Genomic DNA, 26,813 nt, shown 5'->3' with positions numbered 1-26,813 from the left:
GTTGAAAGAGAAGCCATTCTTGACAGATTTTCATGAGTGAAGGACTGATAACCTTCTTAGTGGAGGTTTTATTTAAATTAAAGGAATTACGAGTGATGGTGATGTGGTTGCTTCCTGATGGTGACAAGAAGGCACCACTGTGTTCAGATGCAGATCCCGTCCAGGAGCTCACCTACGACCTGCGCAGCCAGTGCGACGCCATCCGCGTGACGAAAACCGTGCGCCCCTTCAGCATGGCGTGCTGCCCCGTCCGCGAGAACGCCGCGGCCCTGGTGGTGAGCGACGGCCGGGTCATGGTCTGGGAGCTGAGGTCCGCCGTGGGCCATCTCCGTGCACGGAGCAGGTCAGTCAGCCGGGCTGTTCCTTTGTTTTCTGTCTGTTTGTTTTAAAGATAATAAAATATTTTAAAGTGAGAATGAAGACTTTATGTAAACCTGCTGGAGGTATTTCACTTGTGGGTAAGGAAAGTTGAATGCCATGACCTGCACTTGTGGTTGGTGAGTTGCCGTCATGTGATGCAGATTTTACGTCTGTGAAGCACTAATGACCGTGTCCTTGCAGTGGCTCCGGCGTGTCGCCTCTGTACTCCCCAGTGTCGTTCTGTGGGATCCCGGTGGGGGTGCTGCAGAACAAACTCCCCGACCTCTCTCTGGATAACATGATCGGTGAGCTGTTGTTCTCTGACTTTCCTGTTGTGGATTCTTTCTAAAGGGCAAAACTAAAGTCTCACTGATTTGCAATTATGAAGTCAGAGTTAATACTTGAGAACACTACCACGTAGAGAGCCAGAGCTGTGTGCATCCCAGATACACAGCGATATTTCCTGGAGGAATAATAAAGAACTGAGAAGGGTTGGCAACAATTATTTTAACTTGAGACATACATTGTCTTGTTTACATATGGTGAGTCTTACTTTCAAATATTTATTTGCAGTTAAAATATTGCTTCCAACTTATTTCATTATTATAGGGCCCGTATAAATTAAACGAAGAATAAAGATTTGTGATTTCAAATACTATACAATTAGAAATTATAAATACTGTATGCCAAGCAATTTTGATGTCTTATTCTTTTAAAATTGTAGCTATTGTTTATAAAGGTTTTTCTGTATCATTATTTGTTCTTCCATAATGTAATTGAAAATCGCTATTATTTAGTAGGATGTTTTGTTGAAATGCTTGATAGATGATATATAAGAAAAGTGCATTACCTTATTAATCTTTTTTATGTATTTTTTTAATTGATTTCAGAGAGGAAGGGAGAGGGATGGAGGGATAGCAACATCAATGATAAGTGAATCATTGATCTGTTGCCTCTTGCACGCCCTCTATGGGGGATCAAGCTCACAACCTGGGCATGTGCCCTGACAGGAAATCGAACCTTGACCTCCTTCATAGGTTGATGCTCAACCACTGAGCCACAGCAGCTAGGCACTTATTAATTTTTTTAATCAGAGAGGACATTGATTGGTTGCTCAGTATTGGGTTAAGTGCTGTGCTAAATGCTCTGTAGGTAGATGATACTATGTCCATTTCATGTTTGTGGGAACTGAGATCCCGAGAGATTTTAAGAACTTTCTTAGAACCACACAGCCAGTAAGTGGCAGAGCCAAAAGGTGCACCTGTTCCCCTGGTCTGGAGCCTGCTCCTTGGCCATGGCCTCCAGTCCTGGCTGCTCTACTGTGACCGCAGCAGGACCGGACCCTCCAGCCTCGGCTTTCTCATGGCTCCTGAAGACGCTTTTGTATCTCAGATTCTCCCTCTTACCTTCCTGGCATAAATCCATAGAAAGAGGTTTGGACACAGACTCGTTTTGCAAAATGCATTTTATCAGTAACACAATTTTCTGAGTTAATTGACCTTGTCTGCACATGATAAAAATATTAAATTAAAAGGAATTACAAACACACACATGCACAGAACTAATTGGTAATATGAAAGACACTGGGATTTTATGCTGTTTAGGGATCTAAGCGATATAAATTACACTTTCAGGAGGCAAAAGGATATAGATTGTGCACTAGTTCTTGACTGTAGTTGATTTAAAAGTATTAAAGCTTTGTTACTTGAAAACATTTTAATTAAAACTTTTAATTAAATTTTTAATTTGGGATTCACTATGTACTTAATGATAATTGATAGTTCAGTTAAATACAGAGGCCTGGTTTCTATTCGTTGGGTAAAGGCTGCTGCTTATTAAGGCCTTCCCTGCCCTGCAGCGAATTGCTGCTGTGGAAGGTGCTTGCACAGATGTAGGTGCTTGCACAAACGTGTGGAAGGTGCTTGCACAGATGTAGGTGCTTGCACAGATAATAGGTGCTTGCACGGACGTGTGGCAGTTCTCAGGAGTCGCTGCACTGTGCTGGGGGTGGTGGGCGTGTAGCTGCCTGTGAATTTCCCATTTCTTTGGATCCATCTTTTGTAACCAAAAACTGATACTAATTGTAGGACTGATCCTAAGGGATCACTTTATGTGCATTAAATTGATGGCCACTTTTTTCTGTATATCTATGGATTTTAAAACAGCTTCTTATTAAAAGAACTTTGTAGCTTTGAAAGATTATATTCAGAGTCCTAGCACACACTCCTAGCATTTACATTTTTCCCTTAAACAGTATATGTAAGTGTGTATTCATATGTGCACTCACATATTCTTTACTGTAGTATTTTTGACATTTTAATCCAGTCATCAGTAGTGGTTTATAGGAAGAAAGTTTGTTACCCTTGTTAGTAAACAGTATTGCTTTTGTTGTAGTCTTCAGATTCATATTTCTTACACTCGTTTTTAGTGGAGTCATCTTTTTAGTTGGAGACTTGGTTTCCTAAGTATGAATGTTACATCTGAAAGTTATGACATTTAATACCTAGCTGTTGACAGTTACAGGTTATATGTAATATACATTATTTTATATATTTACATATAATGGGTTTAATTGTAAAGCTTAAATTTTGTAAGATTTCTTATAGAAGTCCAAGTGAGTTCTTAAACCTGTTGTGTGGGATTACTGATTCTGGGTGCCTTTTACCAAGTCATCGACAGAGTCACTCCACGGCGTCCCCTTGATTTGTGTTTGGTGCGCTAACTCCAGGAGCTTTGGCTGAAACAGTGTTTCTTAGGAGACAGTTGGCCATTCTGGAAGCGCGCCCTGGAGTATCTGCCTCGAGGTGCCAGGCAGGGCATGGCAGGGCCCACAGCCAAGGGCAGAGCCACCGTCCTGCTTCAGCCCACGGTCACAGCTCAGCCTCCTGACCGAGTGTGCACTTCTAGGCCTGCAGAGTGTTCCCACTGCAGATCGCATGCACAACAGTTAATGTATTGCTGTTGATTACCAATCAGGGCAAAGCGCGATTGCTGGGGAAGAACATCCCAAAGGCTCCGTTCTGCAGGAAGTGCACCTCAAATTCCTGCTCACGGGACTGATTTCAGGACTGCCCGCACCACCATTTACTGTCCGTATGTGTCCCCCGTTGACCACAAAAAACATCAAGATGTATCAGCCATTGCTTGCTGTTGGTGAGTATTGGACCTGTTTTTGTTTGTTGGCTTGTTTATTAAGACATTTTTATGGATTTTTAGAGAGAGGAAGGGAGGCAGAGAGAGAGAGAGAGAGAGAGAGAGAGAGAGAGAGAGAGAGAAACATTGATTTTAAGAGGCAAACATTGATCGCTGCCTCTTGCGTGGGGATGGAGCCTGCAGCCCGGACATGTGTCCTGACCAGGAATTGAACCGGCAGCCTTCTGATGCATGGGATAATGCCCACCCACTGAGCACACGGCCAGGGCACAGACCTATTTTTAATTTGTCAGCATGTTTTATATTTTATAAGACTTTTAACTTCGCTAGTTACTGGAAAATCCTTGTTTATCTTTGAGAATAAAGAGGAAGAGGCTAAGTGAAATTGTTTTTTTAAAGATGTGATTTGTTGGCTTCTGGCTTTCTTCCCAGGTCTATAAACATGTGATTTGTGATTTTTTTTTCTAAAATGAAAACCTGACCACATTTATTTTGTTGCTAGTATGTCTGAGTTATGCTAGTGTGTCAGCTTAATGGCTGACATGTGAGTACTCACAGCTCATTTGAATATTGCTATTTGGCATTGTTTTTTCTTCCCATTTTTTCATTACTATCTTCTGAAAGTGATTTGAATTTTAAGGTTCAGTAAGATTTCAGAGCACACAAGATCAGGCACATTTTTGATAGGAAGGAAGACAGAGAATTTTAATTTTTTTAATCACATAGCTTTGGTCCCTTTTATAAAAGAGAAATGTTGTAAACGATTGAAATCTTGAGAAAAGACTCATGTTGGAAAGGTCTGGAATTCTCGCTAGGTAAATGCTCTCCTGTTTGGACAGGCACAGGTAACGGCTCTGTCCTGGTGTACCACCTGACCAGCGGGCTGCTGCACAAGGAGCTGAGTGTCCACTCGTGTGAAGTCAGGTGAGTGTCCTGTGTCGCCGACATCACACCAGGCGCTCTGCACGGGGTGCTCTGAAGTGTGGCTGTGCCACTGGGAGCTTTGCACAGTCAGTATTCACGTCCAGCCGGTGGCTGCTCAGCCAGGATGAGCACTGATTGCTCCCTGTGTGAGGGCATCCTGCAGGGAGCATTGCCCTCACTTCCATTGCTGTGACCTAATGGTTTCTCCTGACCTTCAGGTATTTTCTTACTGGAAATCACCGTGTCTCCTTGTTGAGGTTTATCTAGCTGGTTTTGCATTTCTATAAAGATCCCTTAGTAGGACTATTTATGAAAATTTGAATAAAGTCATTTTAATAGTTAACCTCATTTATGTTTTTGCTTAAGCACATGAGAAAAGGACCAAGCTCCCCAGCATTTTTAACTTCCGGATGGGATCTGTTTTGTGAGTGAGCAGACATGGTGAGGGAGGGCCAGAGTGGCAGAGGGGTGCGTGCCTCTGGCTTTCTCTCTCCTCATGGCCTTGCTTTGCTGGTTGTGTGGCTGTTTCCCTTGGATGCCCGAGCAGGATGGACTGTATAATATAAAGTTATTAAGTTGCCAGTATTTTTGATGATCTTTTAACAAAAGTATGCAGGAAGGCCGTTTTCTGTCCTCTGTGCATTATAGGTACAGGTCCCGTGTGTGTGACAATTCTTAGTGAACCTTAAAGAGCACGTTATTCTGTTAAACGAATCTCTGAACGGGCAGAGGTTAGCCCTTCCGTGTCAGAGCTGCTGACGGGGATGGACGTGCTGAGGCGTTCAGGGCCTCCTTCTCGCAGGGGCAGTGCGCTGTGGTGCAGCCGGAGTGGCTGTCCAGCCTGTGCTGCCCCTTCAGTGTCTCCCTGACACGTGCCGCCTCTTCCTTCTCTTCTTCAGGAGTCCCTGCTGCTGACAGCTCCTCCTCCTTCCCTGCCCACAGCTCCCCTCTGACAGGCCTCCACCCTTCCCGGCGGCAGCACCAGCTCTCACTCACCCAGCGCGTGCTCTCAGGCTTGGCACTCACGCTGTGCAGGCATTCCTTCCACTGAACTGCACTCAGTTCTCGGCGGGAGGCCTGTCCTCCCCAGTTCACTGTGAGGCCTTGGATGGGGTGTGCACCTGGGTGAGCAGGAAACGCTTTGACAAGAAGATAAAAAGTTGACTGGGCCAGGATTCATGTTAGGACTCTGGTCCAGGCTCCTGGAAAATCAAGCACATTTTACTTTTTTCTGAACACTGAAGTTTTTAATAAAGGCAGTAGCTAGTTCCCAGTGAGCTGCTCATTTCTTAAAGTAAGATTTGTTCTCCTGGCTCAGTTGGGTCCTAGATGTCAGTTAGTCCATGACTTACAGTTGCTATGGTAATACTTACTACTGAGTGACACTGAAAGTGCTTAGAAACCGTTACCTGGGACTCCAGATAACTCTAGGGATACACTCCTCACACAGGCTGGTGTGAAGGATACACCGATCTGCACCCTTTTTCATATGAATTCTCCCTCTTAATTGCCATTTTGAAGATAATTCACCTTTTATATTCAGAGATGGTACCCAAAAAGATGCTGACATCCTGCTATCTCTGTGCTTCAATTAATGCAATTATGGTATCGTCATTAAAAGCCATTATGAAAATCTCACAGCGTGTGATAAAAACTGCCAGACTTATTAGCAATCAGCCAGAACACTCTGGATATTCACATGCAAATTAAAGGCCAGCTTTTAGAAAGTTGTTTTCCTACCACATGCTAAATGTGTTGTTTAAAACCACTTAGTCTTAAGTACTTGATCTCATGCACGCTCATGGCCAGGGATCACCCAGCTGCAAGTTGCCTCTGTGTGGTCTTTGAAAGCCATGGTGTTTTAACTGTTACTTTACAAGTAGGCATTGAGCAGCTTCTGTGCCTGCAAACAGACAGCTGCAGCTCATGATCTGTTGGAAGATTCCTGGAAGTAGGTAAAGTGGATACATGTCGGTTTTCTTAGATTATTAGCTTGTGTCTTTGTCCAGTGGACTAGATTAACAATAATAATACTACTAGAGGCCCGGTGCACGAATTTGTGCATGGGTGGGGTTCCTCCGCCTGGCCAGCGATTGGGCCGATCGAGGCTGATCAGGGCCAGCGGGGGAGGTTGGCTTTGGGAGCGCACTGACCACCAGGGGGCAGCTCCTGCATTGAGTGTCTGCCCCCTAGTGGTCAGTGCGCATCATGGCAACCGGTCGTAAAGGTCGCTTAGGCTTTTATATATAGAGACTAGAGGCCCGTTGCACGAAAAGATTCCTGCAACAGGCCTTCCCTTCCCCTGGCTGCCGGCACCGGTTTTCCTCCGGCACCCGGGACCCAGGCCTTCGCTCCAGCCGGAGCGGCCTTCAGTCTTCACTCTGCCACTTCGCGCCTACGTATGCAAATTAACCGCCATCTTTGTTGGTGGTTAATTTGCATATCTCGCTGATTAGCCGATGGGAGGTGTAGCGAAGGTATGGTCAATTACCCTGTTTGTCTATTATTAGATAGGATAGCCCAATACTATTTTCAGTATCAGAAATTATTAGAACAGTAGTTTATACGGGTATCAGAACATTGACCGGCTCAGAGTTGTTTTGAGGAAATGGAGTAATTTGTGGAAAGTAAAATGATCTCTGTTTTGTCTTTCAATAAATTTGCAGACGTTCGTTTTATGTAATCCCAGGACGTCTGGGCCTGTCAGGAAGTGTGTGCTCCCCCAGCACCATGGTTAGAAGTAGGCGGTGGCATCGTCCCCGGAGGGGTCCGCAGGCCCAGCTGGAAACCTTAGGGTCAGAACCCCAGACGCCCATCAACAAGTCACATGGCTCAGTAGTTGGGGATCCTAGAGAACAAGCCTGGATGGATCGGAGAGCGAGCGGCTGCCTCCCCTTGTGTGTGGAGCTCTGTGCCCAGTGTCACCTGAGCAGTGGTTTCTAATCCTTAGAGCAAGCACTGGGGTGCTTAGCTGTGTCTGACAAGAGTTTTCATCCTTTTGAGAAATAATCCCCTTGTCTGATCTACTCTGAGGTCCAGCCTGATTTTCTTTCTCTGCAGCTGATCAGTAGGTGTGGGATGGATATACCGGCTGCTGCTGGAATCGGCTCAAAGGCTGCACGCCCGGTGCTAGAATCAAATGAAATCAAATAACAGCCCCCCCCCGTTCTGTTATGTCTGAGCCCGGGGCATCCTGTGAACCAGGCGGCAAGCACTCCTTGAACGTGTGTGGCACTGACGTAGATGGAACGCGAGGCTTCTCTCAACCTTATTCATTTAATCTGAGGCAGTTACCGACCGGGGGCAAGCGTGTCACGTGCCTGGTGAAACGCGCCGGCACCTCCCTTCAGAGAGAGAGGGGGTACGTCTAGGTCTAGTGCCGTTTCTCAGCAGCTGCCCCGTCCCCTTGTCCCCTCGTCCCTTGGTGGTGCAGGTTTCCAGGCACAGCCCTGTGCGCCCTTGGGGCCTCAGCCTTATGTCCTGGAAGCCTCGCCTGCCCCGAGTGACGGACAGCCCGTTGGCCTCTGCAGCTCTCTCCTGCGTCCGAGGGAACATGGGAGGCCTGTGTGAGCGTCCTGCTGCATCAGAAGCTCAGCAGGGCCGCGGCTGTATCTTCCTCGTTCAAGCCGCATTCCCAGGGCCGAGCACAGGCACTAGCATGTCCCGGGTCTCAGCAGGTGTGTTTTTTTAAACATGGAGTGGAGAGCGGGCAGGCTGGAATGGTCAGTGTCCAGCCACAGTGGCCTTCCTGTGCGGAGCCCAAGCAGCTCAGACGCCAGCAGCGAGGCTTGGAGAGCGTGCGCTGAGGTTTCTGTGTCTGAGTGAAGCCTCGGGCGTCGAGAGCAGGAGGAGTCCAAACTGGTTCTCCTCTTGTTCCGTCTGAGGAGAAAATGAGTTTGTTACACGTTTGGGGAAAGAGAAGCAGGAGACAAGGGCCTTTCCCAGCGGCAATTAGCCAGGTTCCCGTTATTGTGTCACCGTAGGCGTGGTTAGTGTGTAACAAGTGGGGAGGCCTCTTCCAAGTCTCCGGGCTCAGTGGGTGGTGTTTGCTTCGGGAATTTATGCCTCCTAACCAAGAATGTTGATACATTTGATACAATTCCTAAGTGGACTCAACTTTAAGCAGTTTGCGCAGAATATGTCTAAACCACTTGTTTTTAAGCAGAGAAATTCCCAGAAACCACTGCAGCGTGACTCCTTTACTGGATTTTAAGTTATTTTATTGCTGCCACCGATGCCGATAACCAAACTGTCTTGTCAGTATTTGGAGATAAAGTTTTAACTAGAAATAATTTCATATGTGTTGGAAATATATGGTACTTTAGGCTCTAATAAAAGGTTCTATTAATATTGCTAATTAATTAATTTGTATAATTTAGGTCTTGGGAAAAACTTACTTGTCAAATAACTTTTTCAAACAGAAAAGGCATTAGGTTAATCTGTGTTTAATTTCTCATTCTAGGGGTATTGAGTGGACGAGTTTGACCGGCTTCCTTTCTTTTGCTACGTCAACACCGAACAACATGGGACTGGTGCGGAACGAGCTCCAGCTGGTTGACCTTCCCACAGGTGTGTGCACGGGGCCTGGTGCAGGTGCGGTGGGCATGCTGGTCGGAGCCATGGCCGTTCTTGACGCTCTGAAGCACTGGCTTCCCCGCGGAGTTCTTGTGTGCTGGGGCTGTCCGCTCACATCTTGCTGCTGTTCTCGCACAGTTGTCCTAGGGAAGACTCAGCTGTTTGTATGCAAATGGTGTTGCCACAGGTGTGTGATGAAGGGAGTGCCATTGGCCTGAACAGGCAGTTTCATAAATACACGGCATCAGTTCTTCTTTTATACGTTGTTTTAGATAGCCAGAAGTACAGTTTTAAAATAAATCCAGGTAGCTCAACTCTATTAGATTCTATTTCAGAATTTTGGACTTTCAAGGAAACCCTTAAAAAACTTACAGGTAAGGATTGTTTCTAAATGATCAAATTTAAGACATTTGATAGTCTCTGGCTGACTAAATAGGGAGATTTAATTTGGGAGTTTAAAGACTTTACAATAGGAAACTTCCTGTAAAGTAACTTGTTCAGAATTGATAAAAACCTACAGCCCAAAGGATTTTTTTTTTAAATATATTTTATTGATTTTTTACAGAGAGGAAGGGAGAGAGACAGAGAGTTAGAAACATCGATGAGAGAGAAACATCGATCAGCTGCCTCCTGCACACTCCTACTGGGGATGTGCCCGCAACCCCGGTACATGCCCTTGACCGGAATCGAACCTGGGACCTTTCAGTCCGCAAGCCAACGCTCTATCCACTGAGCCAAACTGGTTTCGGCCCAAAGAATTTTAAAGTGAAAAATTTGGAACTAGAATAAGGTGAGGATTTCAAATTATTTTATAGCACATGCATTGATTTCAAAAAAAATTTTTTTTTTACAAAATTGTGGTTTCTTTAAAACGCCATAGCAATATGAATATACGTAGATGGTTTTAACCAATAAGATGCGTATGTGTGTGATGTGTGAGTAGTGAATCAGGTATATTGTTGCCTCCTTACATTCTCAATGTGTATTTCCAAGATAGAGTTGAGAACAACTAAGGCACATCTCAGAGTTACTAACCCTCAAGGACTTGGCGCCACCTGCAGGCCAGTGTTGCTCTCGCTTCCCTGGAAGTGACCAGGGTCCCAGATTCCCCAGGTGCCAGCAAGCCCCTGGTCTCTAGTCACCAGGTAGCCTGGATGAAATGGCGCTCTCTGGCGTCATTCACTAAGACGGCAAACAAACCAAAAACCCTGTTCACTTTTCGGTCGGCTCGGGTTCAGGACTTGTGATAACGTCATCTGTCTTTTACAGTCTGTTTCTGAGGACAAATTCCTAAGGACTAGTTACTGGCTTTTCTAAGTGGGAGACTGACGCATGAAGAGCAGGGAGGCCTGCAGGCGTCAGTTGTCTTTAAATTGAGTATGTTTTCTCTTGATTAATGTGGATAAAACTCTAGGAAGACATATTGAAATGTATTTGTTCAGACATAAGGTACAATTTGCTTTTTTTTTTTAAATCCTCACCTGAGGACATGCTGAGGGTTTGGGAGGGAGAGGCGGGGAGACACATCGATGTGAGAGAGAAACATCCATCGGTTGCCTTCTGGACTGGGATCGAGCCACAGCCCAGACGTGTGCCTGCCCGGGAACCAGCGGCAACCCTTTGTGCACAGGATGCTGTTCAGCCGGCTGAGCCGCTCCAGCTGGGCACGCGTTTTTAATTAGAGAAAGTCATTGGCTTCTTCGGCAGGTAACTGATTCCTGTCATTCCCCACTTTCAGTTTGTAGAGAACTTCTGATAGGAACATGTCCGAATATTTCAGTTGGGAATTTTGCAGCTGGAACAAGGACTCTTAAATGCCTGTCCAAGCTTTTCCCCACTCGTTAGTATTTGTGAGTGTGGGGGATGTATATATTCCTTTGAATGTACAGTAGTTTTACAGGGACAGTTGCTCTCCTGTAATGCCTTTAAACTTTAGAAATTGATATTTCTCAATTTCTAAAACTAAATTATTGAAGGACACCACAGAAGAAATATAAGAAACTATAACAAGTGAAGATGCCTTTTTATAAAATAGAATTTGAATATGAGTAATATATTATTGGTCTTTAACTTGTAATACTTTTGAGAATGTGGTTGGAATTTGATTAGACACAGAAGCAGGGGGGAGAATAGGGTTGTGCGGGTCCGAGTGCGTGGTGTAGCTCCTAGTTTCCTATGTCTTACGGGCCGTTTTTTCACGTTGTCTTTAATGTTTTCAATTAAAGGCAGGAGCATTGCTTTTCGAGGAGAACGAGGCAATGATGAATCGCCCATCGAAATGATTAAAGTATCTCATTTGAAGTAAGTATCAACCTAAAAACCCCTATGGTGTTACTGCAGTGGAATCTCAAGGAATCTCTGTCATCTCTAAGAGTGAGAATGTGCTAAGACCCATAGGGGCTCTCTTCATGCTAGCAAATGGTGACATGCAGCCATATCAAAGGAAATAATTTGATCACAAAATTAATTTGCTATCTCTTTTTTAAAATATATTTTTATTGATTTCAGAGAGGAAGGGAGAGAGAGAAAGAGATATAAACATCCATGATGAGAGAGAATCATTGATTGGCTGCCTCCTGCATGCCCCACACTGGGGATCGAGCCTGCAACCCAGGCATGTGCCCTTAGACTGGAATGGAACCCAGGTCCCTTCAGCCTGCAGGCTGAGGCTCTATCCACTGAGCCAAACCAGCTAAGACAAGTTGCTGTCTCTATTTCTCTACTTCTACAGAGATGAGGGTATTTGTGTGGATCGTATTTTATTAGGTGGTAAAATCAGCAGCCCTGTTTTGTTCTGCTGCAAATTGACATAAATCCTGCCACCCACTAAGAAAAGGCAATTTGTTAAATGATGAAATTCTGTTGTACTTTCACCTCATGGTGGTTTATTAAGTGAAAGAACTCACTTCCTTTATTTGTAATTTATACCCATTTTAACTCCAGGACATTTCTGAGTTTTTTGTTCCAAGAGGAATATACAGCAGGATTATTAACCATAAAGACTAAATGAAAACCGAAAGACCAAAGACAGAAGTATTAAACTCTCTAAAATAGTTTTCAAAATTACTGTACCTTTCCTAGGACCTTTGCATTTCCATGTAAAATATAGAATCAGTTTATCTGTTTAACCAAAAAAGCTCTAGATTGGGGTGGCGTTGAACCCATAGATCCTGTGGGAAGAATTGACATCTTATGTTTTGTGATTCATGAGCGAGGTGTATCTCTCTACTTACTGAGGTTTTCTTTAATGTCAGTCATCAGTAAGCCACCTTGCCATTCCTGAGTGAACTCCACTTGGATAGGATGTGTTACGGATGTAATTTGCTAATTTTTAATAAATTCTGGTTTGATTTGCTAGTATTTTATCAGAGATCTTTGCATCTATGTTCATGAAGGGCATTGGCCTGGCTCTGGAGTGAGGGAGGGTTGGCCTTGTGGCTGCATTGGAAGGCTTTGCTCTTCTTTTTATGCACGAGTGTGTGTGGGATTGATCATCATTTCTTCCTTAAAGAGGAATTCACCAGGGGAGCGCTCTGTATCCATGAAGGAAATTGAATGTAACTTATATTACAGGGTGAGGCAAAGGTAGGTTCACAGCTGTTCATATGGGAAGTCCTATATAATAAAGAGATAGTAATATGCTAATTAGACCAAACAGCAGAACGACCATCTGGACAACCTTCTGGGCGAGGCCGAGGCAGCTGGGGCTGTGAGGGCCAAGCCCCTTGCACGAATTTCATGCATCAGGCTTCTGGTAATATAATCCTATCTAATAATAGACAAACATGGTAATTGACCATACCTTTGCTACGCCTCCCATTGGCTAATCAACAAAGATGGTGGTTAATTTGCATACGTAGGTGCGAAGCGGCGGAGCAAAGACTGAAGGTGGCTCTGGCCAGAGCAGCGAAGGCTTGAAGGCCCCTCTGGCTGGAGCGAAGGCCTGGGTCCCGGTTGCCAGAGGAAAACCAGTGCCAGCGGCCAGGGGAAGGGAAGGCCTATTGCACGAATCTTTTCGTGCAACAGGCCTCTAGTAATTAATAATAATACAAGAATAAACTGTTTTAGGTATGCACAACTGTAAACCTGCTTTTGCCTACCCCTTTATATAATTTTTTACCCCCAAGGAACTTTGGTAGTTGCTGTATTTCAAGTTATCTATTTCATTGATGTTGTTGAATTTATAGATATTAACTTGTTTTTTTGTTTGTTTGGGTTTTTTTTTAAATATATTTTATTGATTTTTTACAGAGAGGAAGGGAGAGGGATAGAGAGTTAGAAACATCGATGAGAGAGAAACATCGATCAGCTGCCTCCTGCACACTCCCCACTGGGTATGTGCCCGCAACTAAGGTACATGCCCTTGACTGGAATCGAACCTGGGACCTTTCAGTTTCCAGGCCGACACTCTATCCACTGAGCCACACCGGCCAGGGCTTGTGTTTTTTTTTTAATTTAATATATATTTTATTGATTTTTTACAGAGAGGAAGGGAGAGGGATAGAGAGTTAGAAACATCGATCAGCTGCCTCCTGCACACCCCCTACTGGGGATGTGCCCATAACCAGGGTTCATGCCCTTGACCAGAATCGAACCTGGGACCTTTCAGTCCGCAGGCCGACGCTCTATCCATTGAGCCAAACCGGTTACGGCTAGATATTAACTTGTTATCATGTTCTCTTATTCTTTAATGTCTGTGATCTGAGTGATGTCTGTTTCATTGCTGATAGCAATAAATCGTGTCGATCAATTTCATGATCTTTTCAAAGAAACTCCTTTAGTTTCTTTTTCTCTGTGGTTTTCTATTTTCTATTTCATGGACGGCCATGGTTATCTTTTCTTTTTCTTCTGCTTTGGGTTTAATACATTCTTCTTTTTAAGGTAGAACCTTAGATGATTGAACTAAGTAAGGTCTTTCTGTAAAGAAAGATTTAAAGTAAGCATTTAATGCTGTAATAAGCACTATTTTTCCTGTACCCTACACTTATTTTGATAAGATTATTTTCATTTTAATTTATTTTATAATACTTTAAAATTTCCATGGGATAATTATAGATACAGTGTTTCATTTCAAAATGTTTGGAGGTTTTCCAGGTGTTTTTCTCTTAACTTCTAGTTCCCGTTAGAGTCAGGAGCATGTTTTATTCTACCTCAGTCCTTTTAAATTTCACGTCGTTGTTCCATGGCCCAGAACATGCTCCACCTTGGTGCCTGTGCACGTGCACCTGGAAAGGCCGTGTGTTCTGTGTGGATTAGAATATTCCGTACATGTCTGTCCAAGGTGGTTTATGGTTGTTACTGATTTTCCGTCTGCTTTTCTATCTGTTACTAAGAGACAGATGAGTGTTGAAATTTTGAACTTGTGGGTTTATTTCTTTCTCAAAGATCTAAACTTCTTTGAGTATTTTATTTCATTTTTTTTCGATATGGCAAAGGTGGAAATTTACTGAAGAACATGTACAGACTCCCACGTGGGGAGGGGGATAGAGTCCCCTAAACTTCTTCTTTTTTTTTTTTTAATATATTTTATTGATTTTTTTACAGAGAGGAAGAGAGAGAGATAGAGAGTCAGAAACATCGATGGGAGAGAAACATCGATCAGCCGCCTCCTGCACATCTCCCACTGGGGATGTGCCCGCAACCCGGGTACATGCCCTTGACCGGAATCGAACCTGGGACCTTTCAGTCCGCAGGTCGACGCTCTATCCACTGAGCCAAACCGGTTTCGGCCCTAAACTTCTTTAAGTTTTTTACAGCTTTGGTATTAGGCACATACATATTTGGTCTTGCTACATACTTTTGATGAGTTGACTTTTTTATTGTTGTGAAATGTCCTCTTTATGTTGGTAATTCTCTGATCAAAAGTCATTTGGAGTTGTCTGTCCAGGGTCGCCACTCCAGCTCTCTCCCTCAGTGTTTAGGGCAGGGGTGGGCAAACTTTTTGACTCGAGGGCCACAATGGGTTCTTAAACTGGACCGGAGGCCGGAACAAAAGCATGGATGGAGTATTTGTGTGAACTAATATAAATTCAAAGTAAACATCATTACATAAAAGGGTACGGTCTTTTTTTTTTTTTTTTAGTTTTATTCATTTCAAACGGGCCAGATCCGGCCCGCGGGCCGTAGTTTGCCCACGGCTAGTTTAGGGGGTATCTTTTCTAACCTTTCACTTATATGTAAGGTTGATTTCTTATAGACAGCATATAGTTGGGGCTTGTTTTTCTCTTTGCTCTGACATTTATATTTAATGTAGTTATCAAAGTGGCTTATGTTTATATATATATATATATATTTTATTGATTTTTTTTACAGAGAGGAAGGGAGAGGGATAGAGAGTTAGAAACATCGATGAGAGAGAAACATCGACCAGCTGCCTCCTGCACACCCCCTACTGGGGATGTGCCCGCAACCCAGGTACATGCCCCTGACCGGAATCGAACCCGGGACCCCTCAGTCCTCAGGCCGACGCTCTATCCACTGAGCCAAACTGGTTTGGCAGAGTGGCTTATGTTTAAAGTGACCATTTTGCCAGTTGTTTTTTTTCATTTTAAATGAATTAATGTAGTCTTTATTTATTAGGCTTAATTTCTACTATGCAAAATATCAGTTGTTATAACCCACACAAACACAGTTCTTTGGGGGAGGTTCTCAATAATTTTAAAAAATGTAAAGGAGCCCTGAGGCTAAAAGGTATGGGAATTGCTCAGTGGAACTGTTTGGGCTCAGATCTCTGCTGGGGCCGTCAGTCTTGACGCCACACATGCTGCTGAATTCATAAATCTAACGCAGCGGATCGCGTGCTCCCTGAGTGAAAGCCTCCGAGACCCACCGCTCTCTGCAGAGTAACTCTGCTCACCCCGCTGGCACGCCAGTGCGTTAGGTCTATGATTGTCATCCAGTTCGCCTTCCGTCTTCTTCCTCGCGCTGGACTGCTCGCAGAAACGCTGCCCTTCAGGCAGCGGCTTCCCCCAAACCCTGCGTCCTTCCAGCCCTTTGCCGTTTGTGAAAGCCATTGTCTTATTGTCAAAGTACGTCTCTTCCATCATGACCTTTCTAGCATGCGCCAGATTCTCTTTCGTCAGCTATTTACATACAGGCCTTAGATGCCTTTACAATAAGCAGGGAGCACTGCACCGCACAGTCTACCGAGGTTTGTAACACCCTCTCCCCTTTGCTGCCCCTTTTCCTCCTCCCAGCATTCGGTGAGGCAGGCAAGCCGGAACAGGGTTTGTCTGGGGCCACAGAATGATCGCGTGCAGACTTGGTCCTGAGCAGGTGAGCCTGAGCCTCTGACGCACTGAGCACAGGGGCCTTGCTGCTGTCACACCTGCCCAGCGTCGGCAGATAGAGACTCTGCGTCACTTCCACCCGCCCTGCCCACCGCCTGCACCGTTCCCCTCGGGGAGGCAGTGGGTTCTCTCGTCGTGTGTGAGTGCCCTGGGCTGGAGGTGCGAGCGGCTGCGGCTCCAGGTGGACTCCTGCCTTTCCTGATCTTCCTTCTGCGCTGGCTCCTTGCCCGCGTGGCTCCGTGGCTCCCAGAGGTCATCTTGGAGCTTTTCCCTCCATGGCTTTACCACGAGGGCGAGATGTTAGTGTAAATTGTCTGTTTAGAAGGTGTTAGCTGAGTTTTTTGATTTACTGAACTTTTTACTTGTACTACGTATGGTGAAAATGTTGCAAAAAGTCATTTAGTAATTTTGTTTATTTCAGGCAGTATTTGGCAGTTGTATTCAAAGATAAACCGCTGGAGTTATGGGATGTTAGGACTTGTACCATTCTTAGAGAAATGTCCAGAACCTTCCCCGGGGTAACCGCTTTGGTAAGTTACAATTTCAGAACTAGACTGTTTACTTAGATATGTGTATATGTGGTGAATAGTTTTCTTTAGCTTAAATTGAAATCATTATTGCCATGTATTTTCTTGTAAAAGTGTATGTCCAAAGAAGATGATCTAAATAAAGAAGATAGCTCGTATTCTTGGATGTGTTAAGCTAATAGTACATTAGTGCAAGTCCAGATGTTTGAGGAGCAGGATGGATAGCACAGTGCTACTTATGTAAGTTACAAACACATACAAAATAGCTACATGCTACACCTATACAATAAAAGCCTAATATGCTAAGTGTTTGGTCGTCCGGTTGGCCATTCAACCAATCAAAGCGTAATATCCTAATGACTAGGGGCCCAGTACACAAATTCGTGCACCTTGAAAGGAACTATGGGCCACAAGGCTGCGGTGGGCACAGGGGCAGGTCTCAGCTCACCCTTCGTGCCTCTGCCTGTCCCCTCCTGCTGCGTCCCTGGTCCCCTGTCTGCCGGCAGCCCTGCTCCCACCACCACTGCTCCCACGCACTGACGGTGTGGAGCGACTGGGGCCAGTGCCGGCAGCTGGTGTGAGCGGCGACTCCGGCACCAGCAGTGGGTGTGAGCGGCAGCTCCGGCGCCGGCAGCGGGTGTGAGAGGCGGCTGCCAGCCCTGATCGCTCCTTAGGTGCAGGGCAAGGTGGAGAAGCCCTGAGGGGCCATCGGGCCGGCAGCCACCGCTCACATCTGCTGACGGTGTCGAGTGATCGGGGTCGGCACTGGGCACTGGCAGCGGGTGCGAGCAGGGCCGGTGCCAGCAGCAGGTGCGAGCACTGGGCGGGACAGCGGTGTGCGGGAGCAAAGAATTTTCAGTAACCACAGAGGCTCGCCCCAGTGACAGCGACCGGTGCCCCGCCTTGGACTGGCGTCCCCGCTCACCTGCTCCACCATCCTGCTGCGGCTGACACCCGCCATGTTCCATGCTCTGCCGCCTGCTGCCAACGCCTGCCATGTTCTGCGCACACCGCCTGGTGGTCAGCGCTCATCATAGTGACCGGTTGTTCGGTTGTTCTGCCGTTCAGTCTATTTGCATATTAGCCTTTTATTATATAGGATAGGATATGCTAAGGCAGCTCAACCGCTTGCTATGACGTGCACTGACCACCAGGGGCAGAGAGTCAACCAGTCGCTTTGACATGCACGCACCACCAGGGGGCAGACACTCCAACCAGTAGGTTAGCTTGCTGCTGGGGTCCAGCCAATTGGGACTGAGCGAGATGGGCTGGACATGTTCTGGAGCCCTCCCACGGTCACTCCCCGACTGGCCAACCTTCCACGTCCCTCCCCTGCCCCGATCGTGCTCCCTCTCACAGTCCGGGACACCCGATCCTGCAGGCCAGGCTGAGGGACCCCACTGGTGCATGAATTCACGCACTGGGCCTCTAGTTTATACATATGAGAAGGTGTTGGACTAAATGCATTAAAGCAGGTGGGCATGTAACAGGAGCAGTAAATAAAGTGAGAGGTTGGAGGTGGACCTGCAGGTGATGATGCAGTGAGCAGAGAACACCGTCCTCTCTCCCTGGCACCAAGGCTGTGGGGTGGAGGGTGGGGCTAGGAGATACACCATGGAATTTATTACTTTCAGTTCATAAAAAGATAGTATCAAAGGGTTAGACTTTTTAGAAGTTTGCCATTAAATTCTTCTACCTTAAACTCTAATTAAAGATGAGAGGTAGCAAGAGGTAGAGGTAGATTATGAAAATCGTCTGCCTTAAGCTGTAATGAAAATGCATTCATTCAGCCTTTCTGTAAAGAGGTACAACTGTGAGCTCACGGGCAGCAATAGTAAGTGACGCGTATTAATTATAATAATTAATAATAAGTGCTGCTCTGGAAGGACACAGAGCGTGTGCCGGGGTCTCGCTTCACAGGAGTGGTCCCCGTCTCACAACCTGAAGAGCCTGAGGAAGAAGCAGCTGGCCACCCGCGAGGCCATGGCCCGCCAGACCGTGGTCTCTGACGCGGAGCTGAGCATTGCAGAGTCGTCTGTGATCAGGTGCGTGTGCCCTTGCGCCACTGCCACCAGTGATGCCCGGGTCACCGGGGGAGCTTGACCAGTGCCCCCGAGGCTCTCCAGAGGCACGGCACCGCTGCCTTGTTGGTGTTCAGTCCTCACCCAGCTTCCTGCGTCGTCGCTGCCGCACTGCTCCGTGCGGTCAGTGCCTTCGTCATGTCCCTTCGTGACGTGATCGTTCTGTTCCATACACGTCCGCTCCTGGCAGTAAAGCAAGCGCAGCCTTGAACATACAGAGATCATGGTGTCATTGATGTGCACCAAAGAAAACATTCAGAATTCTACATGTATCATTGTTCTCACCCATCCCCACCAGCTTTCCAAATAAAACCGTCCCAGGGAATGACGGGTCAGGGAAGGGCCCCCGCCACTGCGGAGAGGGCCTGTAGCAGCAGCAGCGAGGAGGGGTCTCCTGTGGGGATGGAGGATGCTCCTCCCCGCGGTGTGTGTCCTCCCGGGAGGACTCCTGGGGAGTGGTTTGTGTTTTCTTGTCATCAGCGTCCGCTTTTTTAAAAATGGTTTTGGAACGCCCCCCCCCCCCCCCCCGCCCCTGTTAATGCATCTGTGGTTTGGATGAGTTAATCAGTCAAGGTGTCACTCTAAGGAGATGAAGTGTTTTTATCTCATTTTACCCCAAAGCTTGCTGCAGGAGGCGGAGAGTAAATCTGAGCTCAGTCAGAACATCTCGGCCCGGGAGCACTTCGTGTTCACCGACAACGACGGCCAAGTCTACCACTTCACTGTCGAGGGCAACTCCGTGAAGGACAGCGCTCGGATCCCACCCGACGTGAGTCCAGCCTCGAGCACGTCTTTACTGAGCCTTCTTGTCAGAGGTTCTGTTGGTTCCGTACCCAGTGAAGCCATAGCTAAGCTGGAAAGCTGTTTCAGAAAAATGTAATGTGAATAAGTTCAGTGTCTGAGGAGGCACTGTCACTGGTGGGACTTGCTCATATGCCGTAGCCTCACAGCCGTGCCCAGTGCTCCACGGGCTGCTTCCCTAGAGAACTGACTGTGTGCGTTCTTACACGGCTCCGTAGCAGCCAACACAAGATCCCGTTTAATAAAGAAGTAATGGGGCAATAATATTACTGAATAGCGAGTGTGTGTGGACCCTGCACTGTGTGGCAAGCATTATTTTAAGGCCGTGGCCTGTATACTTTTATTAATACTAATGGGAACTCCTAAGTTTCATGACTTGCCCCACTTTATTGATGATAAAATCCAAGACAGAAAGGTGAAGTAACACGCCCAAGCCACACAGCAAGTTCAGTGTTAAGTTGGGGTTCCAGCCCAGGCTCCTCGGCTCCACCCCACAGCCTCGGAGTCTGTGCTGCCGCTGCAGGTCCTCTCCCACCTCGAGGGCCCGTCGTGTCTGCCTGACCTGCCTCTGCACGGGCCTGCTTTGCACGGCTCTGGGTCCCAGTGTGCAGGTGCCTGTGCAGGTGCAGCCTCTTCACCCCCACTGTTCCCGGGGGCCACAGGCTGAACCTGCTGCCTCAGTAGAAAAATCGCTGCCTGGCTGTTGTGAAACCGCTGTGGCTTCCCCTGGGGATTTGTGCCTCCTTTGCAGGGAGAGAGAAGGTGGAGACCAGAGCTCTCCATCAGGGTTGCCTTTCCTTCTCTTTCTTTTCTCTTCCAGTTTCTTTTCTTGCAGCTAGTTCTTCCTCCAGGGCATCCCTTCTCTGTAAAGCTAGTTCAGACAACTTCCTACCCATCAAGTCCAAGTCTGGTTTTTCACTGTTGAAAGTGATATGCTAGGTAGCTCTTTTAGTGTTGATTGCATTCATAATAAAGCAAACCATTTATAATTATTACTAAAATGTCATTATTTTATCAGGGTTATTAAGTAAAAACATGGTTCTGTTATGACAGCTTATGAGTGGAGTTTATGTGTACTTGTTGCTGTTCTTTTCTAGGGAAGCATGGGTAGTATTACCTGCATCGCTTGGAAAGGTGATATGTTAGTCCTTGGAGATATGGATGGAAATTTAAATTTTTGGGATTTGAAAGGCAGAGTATCCAGGTATGAGCTCAGAATGCATTCTTGTTATCTGGTTTTAAAAAAAAGTAACCTCTTGCTATGAGTCTCCTGTCACTGAACTTGGGAGGAAGGCCCTGGGCCGAGCCAGCCTCTGGGTCGTTCATCCCTGCGGGGGGGTCCATGCAGAGGTGCAGGGACATCGTTCCAGCTGCTGGGAGGGCAGACCCTTCTGTCAGATTGGCCCGGCCCAGGAAGTGAAGTGGCTCTGCCAGCACAGACCTTGTCAGAAACAGAAATAGAAAGAGACGCTGGCCAGAGTTTCCAGTGTCCATCTCTCCTCACACTGTGCTCCGTGTGTGTCCTCAGAGGGATCCCGACCCACCGCAGTTGGGTGAGGAAGATCCGCTTTGCCCCCGGGAAAGGGAACCAGAAGTTAGTTGCCATGTACAACGACGGAGCTGAGGTGTGGGACACCAAGGAGGTAGGTCCAGCATGGGCGCCGCGGAGGGAGCCGCCCGCTTCAGCGGTGACGGCGTGGAGGGCTGTCAGGCTGAGAACAGTTTCCTCCTCGGACATGTCCCTTCACAGAGCTTCTGTTCCAAGGGGGACAGCTCAACGGACTTTAAATGTTATCACTGCCTTTGGGACCTTTACGGTGCAGCCTGCATGTGGGAGGCAGACAGACGCCAGAGTCTTCGGTTTTGCCCTGGCCCTGGGCCTTGGCTGTGACTGATCAGAAGATGAGCACCCTCTGCTCTTCCTCAGAGTGACAGTCCCGTTCATTCCTGAAGGTGCAGATGGTGAGCAGCTTACGGAGCGGGAGGAACGTGGCCTTCCGGGTGCTGGACGTGGACTGGTGCACGTCCGACAAGGTGATCTTGGCGTCCGACGACGGGTGCCTGCGCGTCCTGGAGACGTCCATGAAGTCCACGTGCGTCAGGGTGGACGAGCAGGAGCTCACAGGTACGGACTCGAGACGGAGCTTTATTCCGTGCAGGCTCCTCTCCGGGGAGAGCGGCTTCAGTTGCTCAGTCCTGGCTTCCCCGGGTCTGAGTGGAAGGGGTTGGAGCTGGGGTGCTGCTCGCGGAGATGCTGGGCCCTTGTCATTGCTGACATCATTCCCAGCTCCAGTTCCCACGTGCCTTCTCTAACCCACTGCTGGGTGCTTTTTCGAAAGATGAGAGAAGTTTGCCTTCATAAAAAGGGCTGACTCGGAATTTAGGGGAGCTCATCAGAGGGCACAGCTCTGGGGAGGGCTGCTGCTTCCCAGAGACGAGCCTCATGCCCTGGCAACCCTCTGTCATTGGAAAGTCACTCTGGAAAGTGTTCTGAGTGTTAATGAATGTTGATGCCTATCTTACGACTCTTTAAAAATGAAAACAGCATGAGAGATCGGAATCAAAGTGGGAGGTCTGTCCTGTAGCCTCGGAGACAAGAGACAGGACAAGCCAGTGCAGGCGGGGCCTTCATCAGGCCCTGGGTTTCTGAAAAGAACACAGCTCTCGGGCACGTGAGGATCACAGAGCACTTTTGAATGTGAACTGCATTTTAGGTAATTTCATTGAATCAATAGTAAAACTGTCGGTTGTGGAAAAAAGTAGTATTAGAAACACTCTTGATCACTTTCCAACTTTGAAATTGAAAAGTTCACATAAAATATTTTATCTGTGATTTAATTTATACTTAACTACATAGAATGAAGTGTTCTGAAGCAGTGCTGTCCAATAGAAATACAAGGTGCACCACATAAATTTAAATTTCCTGGTACCACATTAAAGAAGAAACAGATGAAATTGATTTTAATAAGAATTGTATTTAAGCCAGTATATACAAAATTATATCATTTTAACATAAAATCATTATTAAAAATTACTAATGAGATATTTTACATTTTTCAGTACTTAGTCTTTAAACTCCAGTGTATTTTCATTTAGAGCGTATCTCCGTTCAGAGGCAAGTTCTCAGCCGAAATGCGTGTTAGTCGTATTTAGAGTTTATAAAACTTACAGCTGAGAGAGTGCTATAGCCAGATTCTTCCAGTATTCCTAAATGACTGAGCAGGTGTTATATTTTAAATGTAAATTAATTAAAATCAAATGAGAGAAGAGCTCATTCCCTGTATGACCGTGTTCCCTTGCTCAGGAGCCAGAGACAGAGGCGGGACTGGACAGCACAGTGTGGGCTGCGTCTCACTGAGGCAGCCCTGGTGCGGATTCCTGTCGTTCCTGCAGGTGCACCTGTCCCCAGGGTCCTGGAAGAGGGCTCTGGGGGGTGCGGGAGGGGCAGCGGATCCCAGAGGACTGTCTCCAGGCGGGAGCGTGGGGGTGCGGCCCTGTAGGGAGTCAGAGTCCAGATGTCGGGTTGGAGTTCTGGATCTCCTGTTTGTTCGCACAGGAACTTACTGAAAACAGGCAGCTTGTCAGTGTGTCCTCAGGAAGCCGACCACTGGGCGTCGGGATTCCAGGGCCCAGAGTCCGGGAAGATGGGGCTTTTGTTCAAGGGCCCCTTCTCAGTGAGGCCTGAGCACACACTGGGCCCGAGTGGCCTGGCCCTGCAGCCAGCAGCTCAGGGTGAGGGCCACCCTGGTTTAATGGTCTCAGAAAAGCAGCCATCGGATAGTCAAGTCTGGCACCTGCTGAATCGTTGCATTGGGTCTGTCACTCGGTGGGATAATTATCCTGTACCACGCAGGACGCCGGGTCTTTGAAAGAGAAAAATTTTAGTTTGAAGAAGAATCTCTCCACTTGTGTGTCTGAGTGGTGATTATGTTGGCCACACTCTCCCCTTCCACCATACTCTGTAAACTGTCTGTAGCTGAAGCTTCATCCTATATAATAAAAGCCTAATATGCTAAGTGTCCAGTCATCTGGTCGTCCATTCAACCAATCAAAGCGTAATATGCTAATGATATGCTAAGGCCACTTAACCGCTCGCTATGACGTGCACTGACCACCAGGGGCAGAGCTCCAACCAGTAGGTTAGCTTGCTGCTGGGGTCCGGCCGATTGGAACTGAGCAAGATGGGGCGGACACACCCTGGAGCCCTCCCAAGGTCCCTCCCCGGCCCCGATCATGCACCGGTGGGGTCCCTCGGCCTGGCCTGCGCCCTCTTGCAGTCTGGGACCCCTCAGGGGATGTCGGAGAGCCGGTTTCAGCCCGATCCTGCAGGCCAGGCCGAAGGACCTCACTGGTGCACGAATTCGCACACCAGGCCTCTGGCAGTAGTATAACAATTGTGTTTTCTTAAAATAACTTTGTGTGTGTGTGTGTGTGTGTGTGTCCAGAGCCTGTGTGGTGCCCGTATCTCCTTGTCCCAAGAGCCGCCCTCGCCCTGAAGGCTTTCTTGCTGCACCAGCCGTGGAGCGGACAGTACTTGTTGGATATTTCTCACGTGTAAGTGTCTGCACTTCTGTTTTCCTTTGTCATCTCCTTGGGGGTGAAGGACGTCCGTGAGAGTCAGCAGTGGCTGCACTGCAGGACCTGCGAGGGCATCTTTTTAAAAGCGCCAAGAATGGCCCAGCTCAGGTGTTTTTCTATACATTTCAGTGCCTGCCTCGTTGTAAAAGCACCCACAGAAAGGATTGTTAGCAGGCGTGTGTACACCTGCGCGTGTTCCTTCCTGCACTTGTGCCGTGTGGGGCGCGAGGCAGGCATTCTCTCCAGGGGAAGGAGCCCCCGATGCGCCGGGGTGCCTGCTCCGAGGGCGTCTGCCTGGACGGAGTGCCCTCTGGTGGAGAGGAGGCCGCCAACGCCGCTCGTCCTCGCTGAACTTGTTCCTAGCACGATCTAAACCTGCTGGTTTGGGCGCCCACTGATAAGTCTTCTGGTTTCTTGAAATCAGAGGGACTCTCTTGACCCGTTTTTTTGTTTTGACGAAATGAGGCAGAAGCCAACACCAAAGATGATGGGTGGGTGGGTCCCTGAGGACAGTGCTGCTGTTTGGTCTGCAGCCAGGTGTTAACCAAGGACTACAAAGAGGTGGTTTCTCTAATTAACACAACTTTTTTTCTGGTGAACATGGTTGTAAGTGAAGAAATACGGAACTCATCCAGAATCTCTCCTGTGCAGGGATTATCCAGAAAATGAAGAAATAAAGAGCCTCCTTCAAGAGCAGTTGAATTCGTTGTCCAAGTAAGCACTCCAGTTATGTCTTTAGAAGATTAGAAAATGAGAAAGTATCAGTCAGGCTGTTTAAAATGAAGACAAGTTGCAGTTCAGGAGACACGCGTGGCCGGGGTTTGTGTCCCTGGAGCCTGGTGGTTGGGAAGTGACTGACTGGTCTGTCTCAGCACGTTCCTGGGGGCCGGGGCCCTGGTCTCCTGTCTGGGCAGGAACAGAGCTGGGGTGAGCGTGCCCTGGCTCAGGCTGCGTCCACCACAAACCCCGTGAGCTCATGTGAGGACATGCCCAGGCGGTCTGTGTGCCCACTTCCTGCTCCTAAAGTGGGCTCTCCGTCCAGGGCCGAGCACAGTCCTGGTGAGGAAGCCAGTGCTCCAGCAGCCACCAGCAGGGAGAATTATGTAGGAATAATGTTGCAAAGGAAGTGGAAGCATACAGGTCCACAAGGAGTTCTTGGTAACACCAAACACATGGATGCAATCTAGAGGCCGTTACACCTAATTATAACAGTTAATAAGGTCGCCATAATAGAATGCTTTATTGAGATCAAATGCCAAATAATACTTGTTTTCTCTAGGCAAAGGTTAACGTGTGTTTAAATGGAAAAGGATAGATTTAAAGAATATCCCTCCTTTATGAACGTTCTGTATTTGGCTATCTTAGAATATCAGTTTATAAAAACACTGGCCCTTCTTCCTTAAACATTTTACATCTGGAGAGTTTCAGAAGCAAATGCTGAATGCGCTTCTCTCAGCACACGCTGCTCCTGGTGACATCCCCGCTCCTGTACTTGGGCAGCTGCTCCCATTTTCAAAACTGAGTCTAAGTGTCACAAGGTCAGCCACCGTCAGAGCTCAGCCCGGTGTGTGACGGACCCTCCAGGCCAGACACGCTGTAGGCCTCAGAGCTCTGTAATGTCAGGGACGTTGCAGGCAAAGGCACTTCTATAAGTTCTAAACACAGCCTTTGAGTGGAATTTCCCATTTCTAGAGCCTATTGATTGATCCCCTTGCTTTATTGCTCAATTAAATGTTTTTCTTGCCTTTGGATTCGTCTGCAGTGACATAAAGAAACTCTTGCTCGATCCAGAATTCACTCTTCTGCAAAGATGCCTGCTGGTTTCGAGGTAACACTCTCTGAAGGATTCGGTGCAGAGCCTGGCCCTGTGGCCCAGCTGGCTGAGTGTTGTCCTGGCATCAGGGGTGGCGGTTGATTCCCAATCAGGGCCGGGGCCTGGGCTGTGGGCTTAATCCCCCGAGGGGGCTTGCAGGAGGCGGCCCCAGGATGTTTCTCTCTCATCGATGTTTCTATCTTCCTCTCCCTCTCTCTCTAAGGTCAATCTTTAAAAAACCATATGTTTTAAAAAGAATTCTGTATAAGAGACAGAATTGGCTAACTCATTTCTTTTATGGATTTTTAGTTAAGACCAAACTCTCTTAGATTAGAAAAATATATTGTAGTTTATCCTTTAATATGACAATTTTTAAAGTAGTAACAAATAGAATAAAAATCACATTTAAACGTGAGATCTAGGCCTTATCTATTGAGAAGACTCCCTCACAAACAGCTTCTTAACAGTATCAGCTATAAGGGCATGTACTTCAGTGATGTCATTCCGATGAGTGACATGAGAGTCGATCACCGGTACTTTCACGTACAGTGGATTGTCACCTGTGAAAAGACATTTCCCTCCACTCCCCAGAGGACAGTGGACACTGTCTCCAGACCTCGTGTGGGCAGTTAACCCAGAACCTCCTCCGTGTGTGCTGTGGCTCCGAGGGAAAGGCGCTCAAGCAAGCTGGGCCTCTCGTGGCCCAGGTTTC

General features: G+C 47.2%; 1 protein-coding gene across 7 annotated transcripts in view; it reads left to right on the top strand.

The window, feature by feature from the left end:
• The window catches only part of WDR11 (WD repeat domain 11), a 42,719-nt gene that overhangs the window by 9,672 nt on the left and 6,234 nt on the right, over window positions 1-26,813 (top strand). For all 7 annotated transcript variants that reach the window (XR_004967310.1, XR_004967311.1, XM_036307643.1 and 4 more), the window contains exons 8-22: window positions 148-343; window positions 562-665; window positions 3,337-3,513; window positions 4,353-4,437; window positions 8,900-9,006; window positions 11,238-11,313; window positions 16,723-16,831; window positions 18,749-18,873; window positions 19,531-19,678; window positions 20,808-20,914; window positions 21,239-21,353; window positions 21,664-21,835; window positions 24,156-24,264; window positions 24,940-25,002; window positions 26,051-26,116. Coding sequence is in view for 5 of the 7 variants with exons in the window: in XM_036307643.1 (XP_036163536.1) it covers window positions 148-343; window positions 562-665; window positions 3,337-3,513; window positions 4,353-4,437; window positions 8,900-9,006; window positions 11,238-11,313; window positions 16,723-16,831; window positions 18,749-18,873; window positions 19,531-19,678; window positions 20,808-20,914; window positions 21,239-21,353; window positions 21,664-21,835; window positions 24,156-24,264; window positions 24,940-25,002; window positions 26,051-26,116 (1,759 nt within the window). In the remaining 2 variants the exon portion in view is untranslated. The remainder of the gene's footprint in view (window positions 1-147; window positions 344-561; window positions 666-3,336; window positions 3,514-4,352; window positions 4,438-8,899; window positions 9,007-11,237; window positions 11,314-16,722; window positions 16,832-18,748; window positions 18,874-19,530; window positions 19,679-20,807; window positions 20,915-21,238; window positions 21,354-21,663; window positions 21,836-24,155; window positions 24,265-24,939; window positions 25,003-26,050; window positions 26,117-26,813) is intronic.

The sequence above is a fragment of the Myotis myotis genome, unplaced genomic scaffold, assembly GCF_014108235.1.
Source record: "Myotis myotis isolate mMyoMyo1 unplaced genomic scaffold, mMyoMyo1.p scaffold_m19_p_49, whole genome shotgun sequence".
Lineage (NCBI taxonomy): Eukaryota > Metazoa > Chordata > Mammalia > Chiroptera > Vespertilionidae > Myotis > Myotis myotis.
Note: the sequence above shows the minus strand (reverse complement) of the source record. Positions and strands in the feature narration are given on the sequence as shown.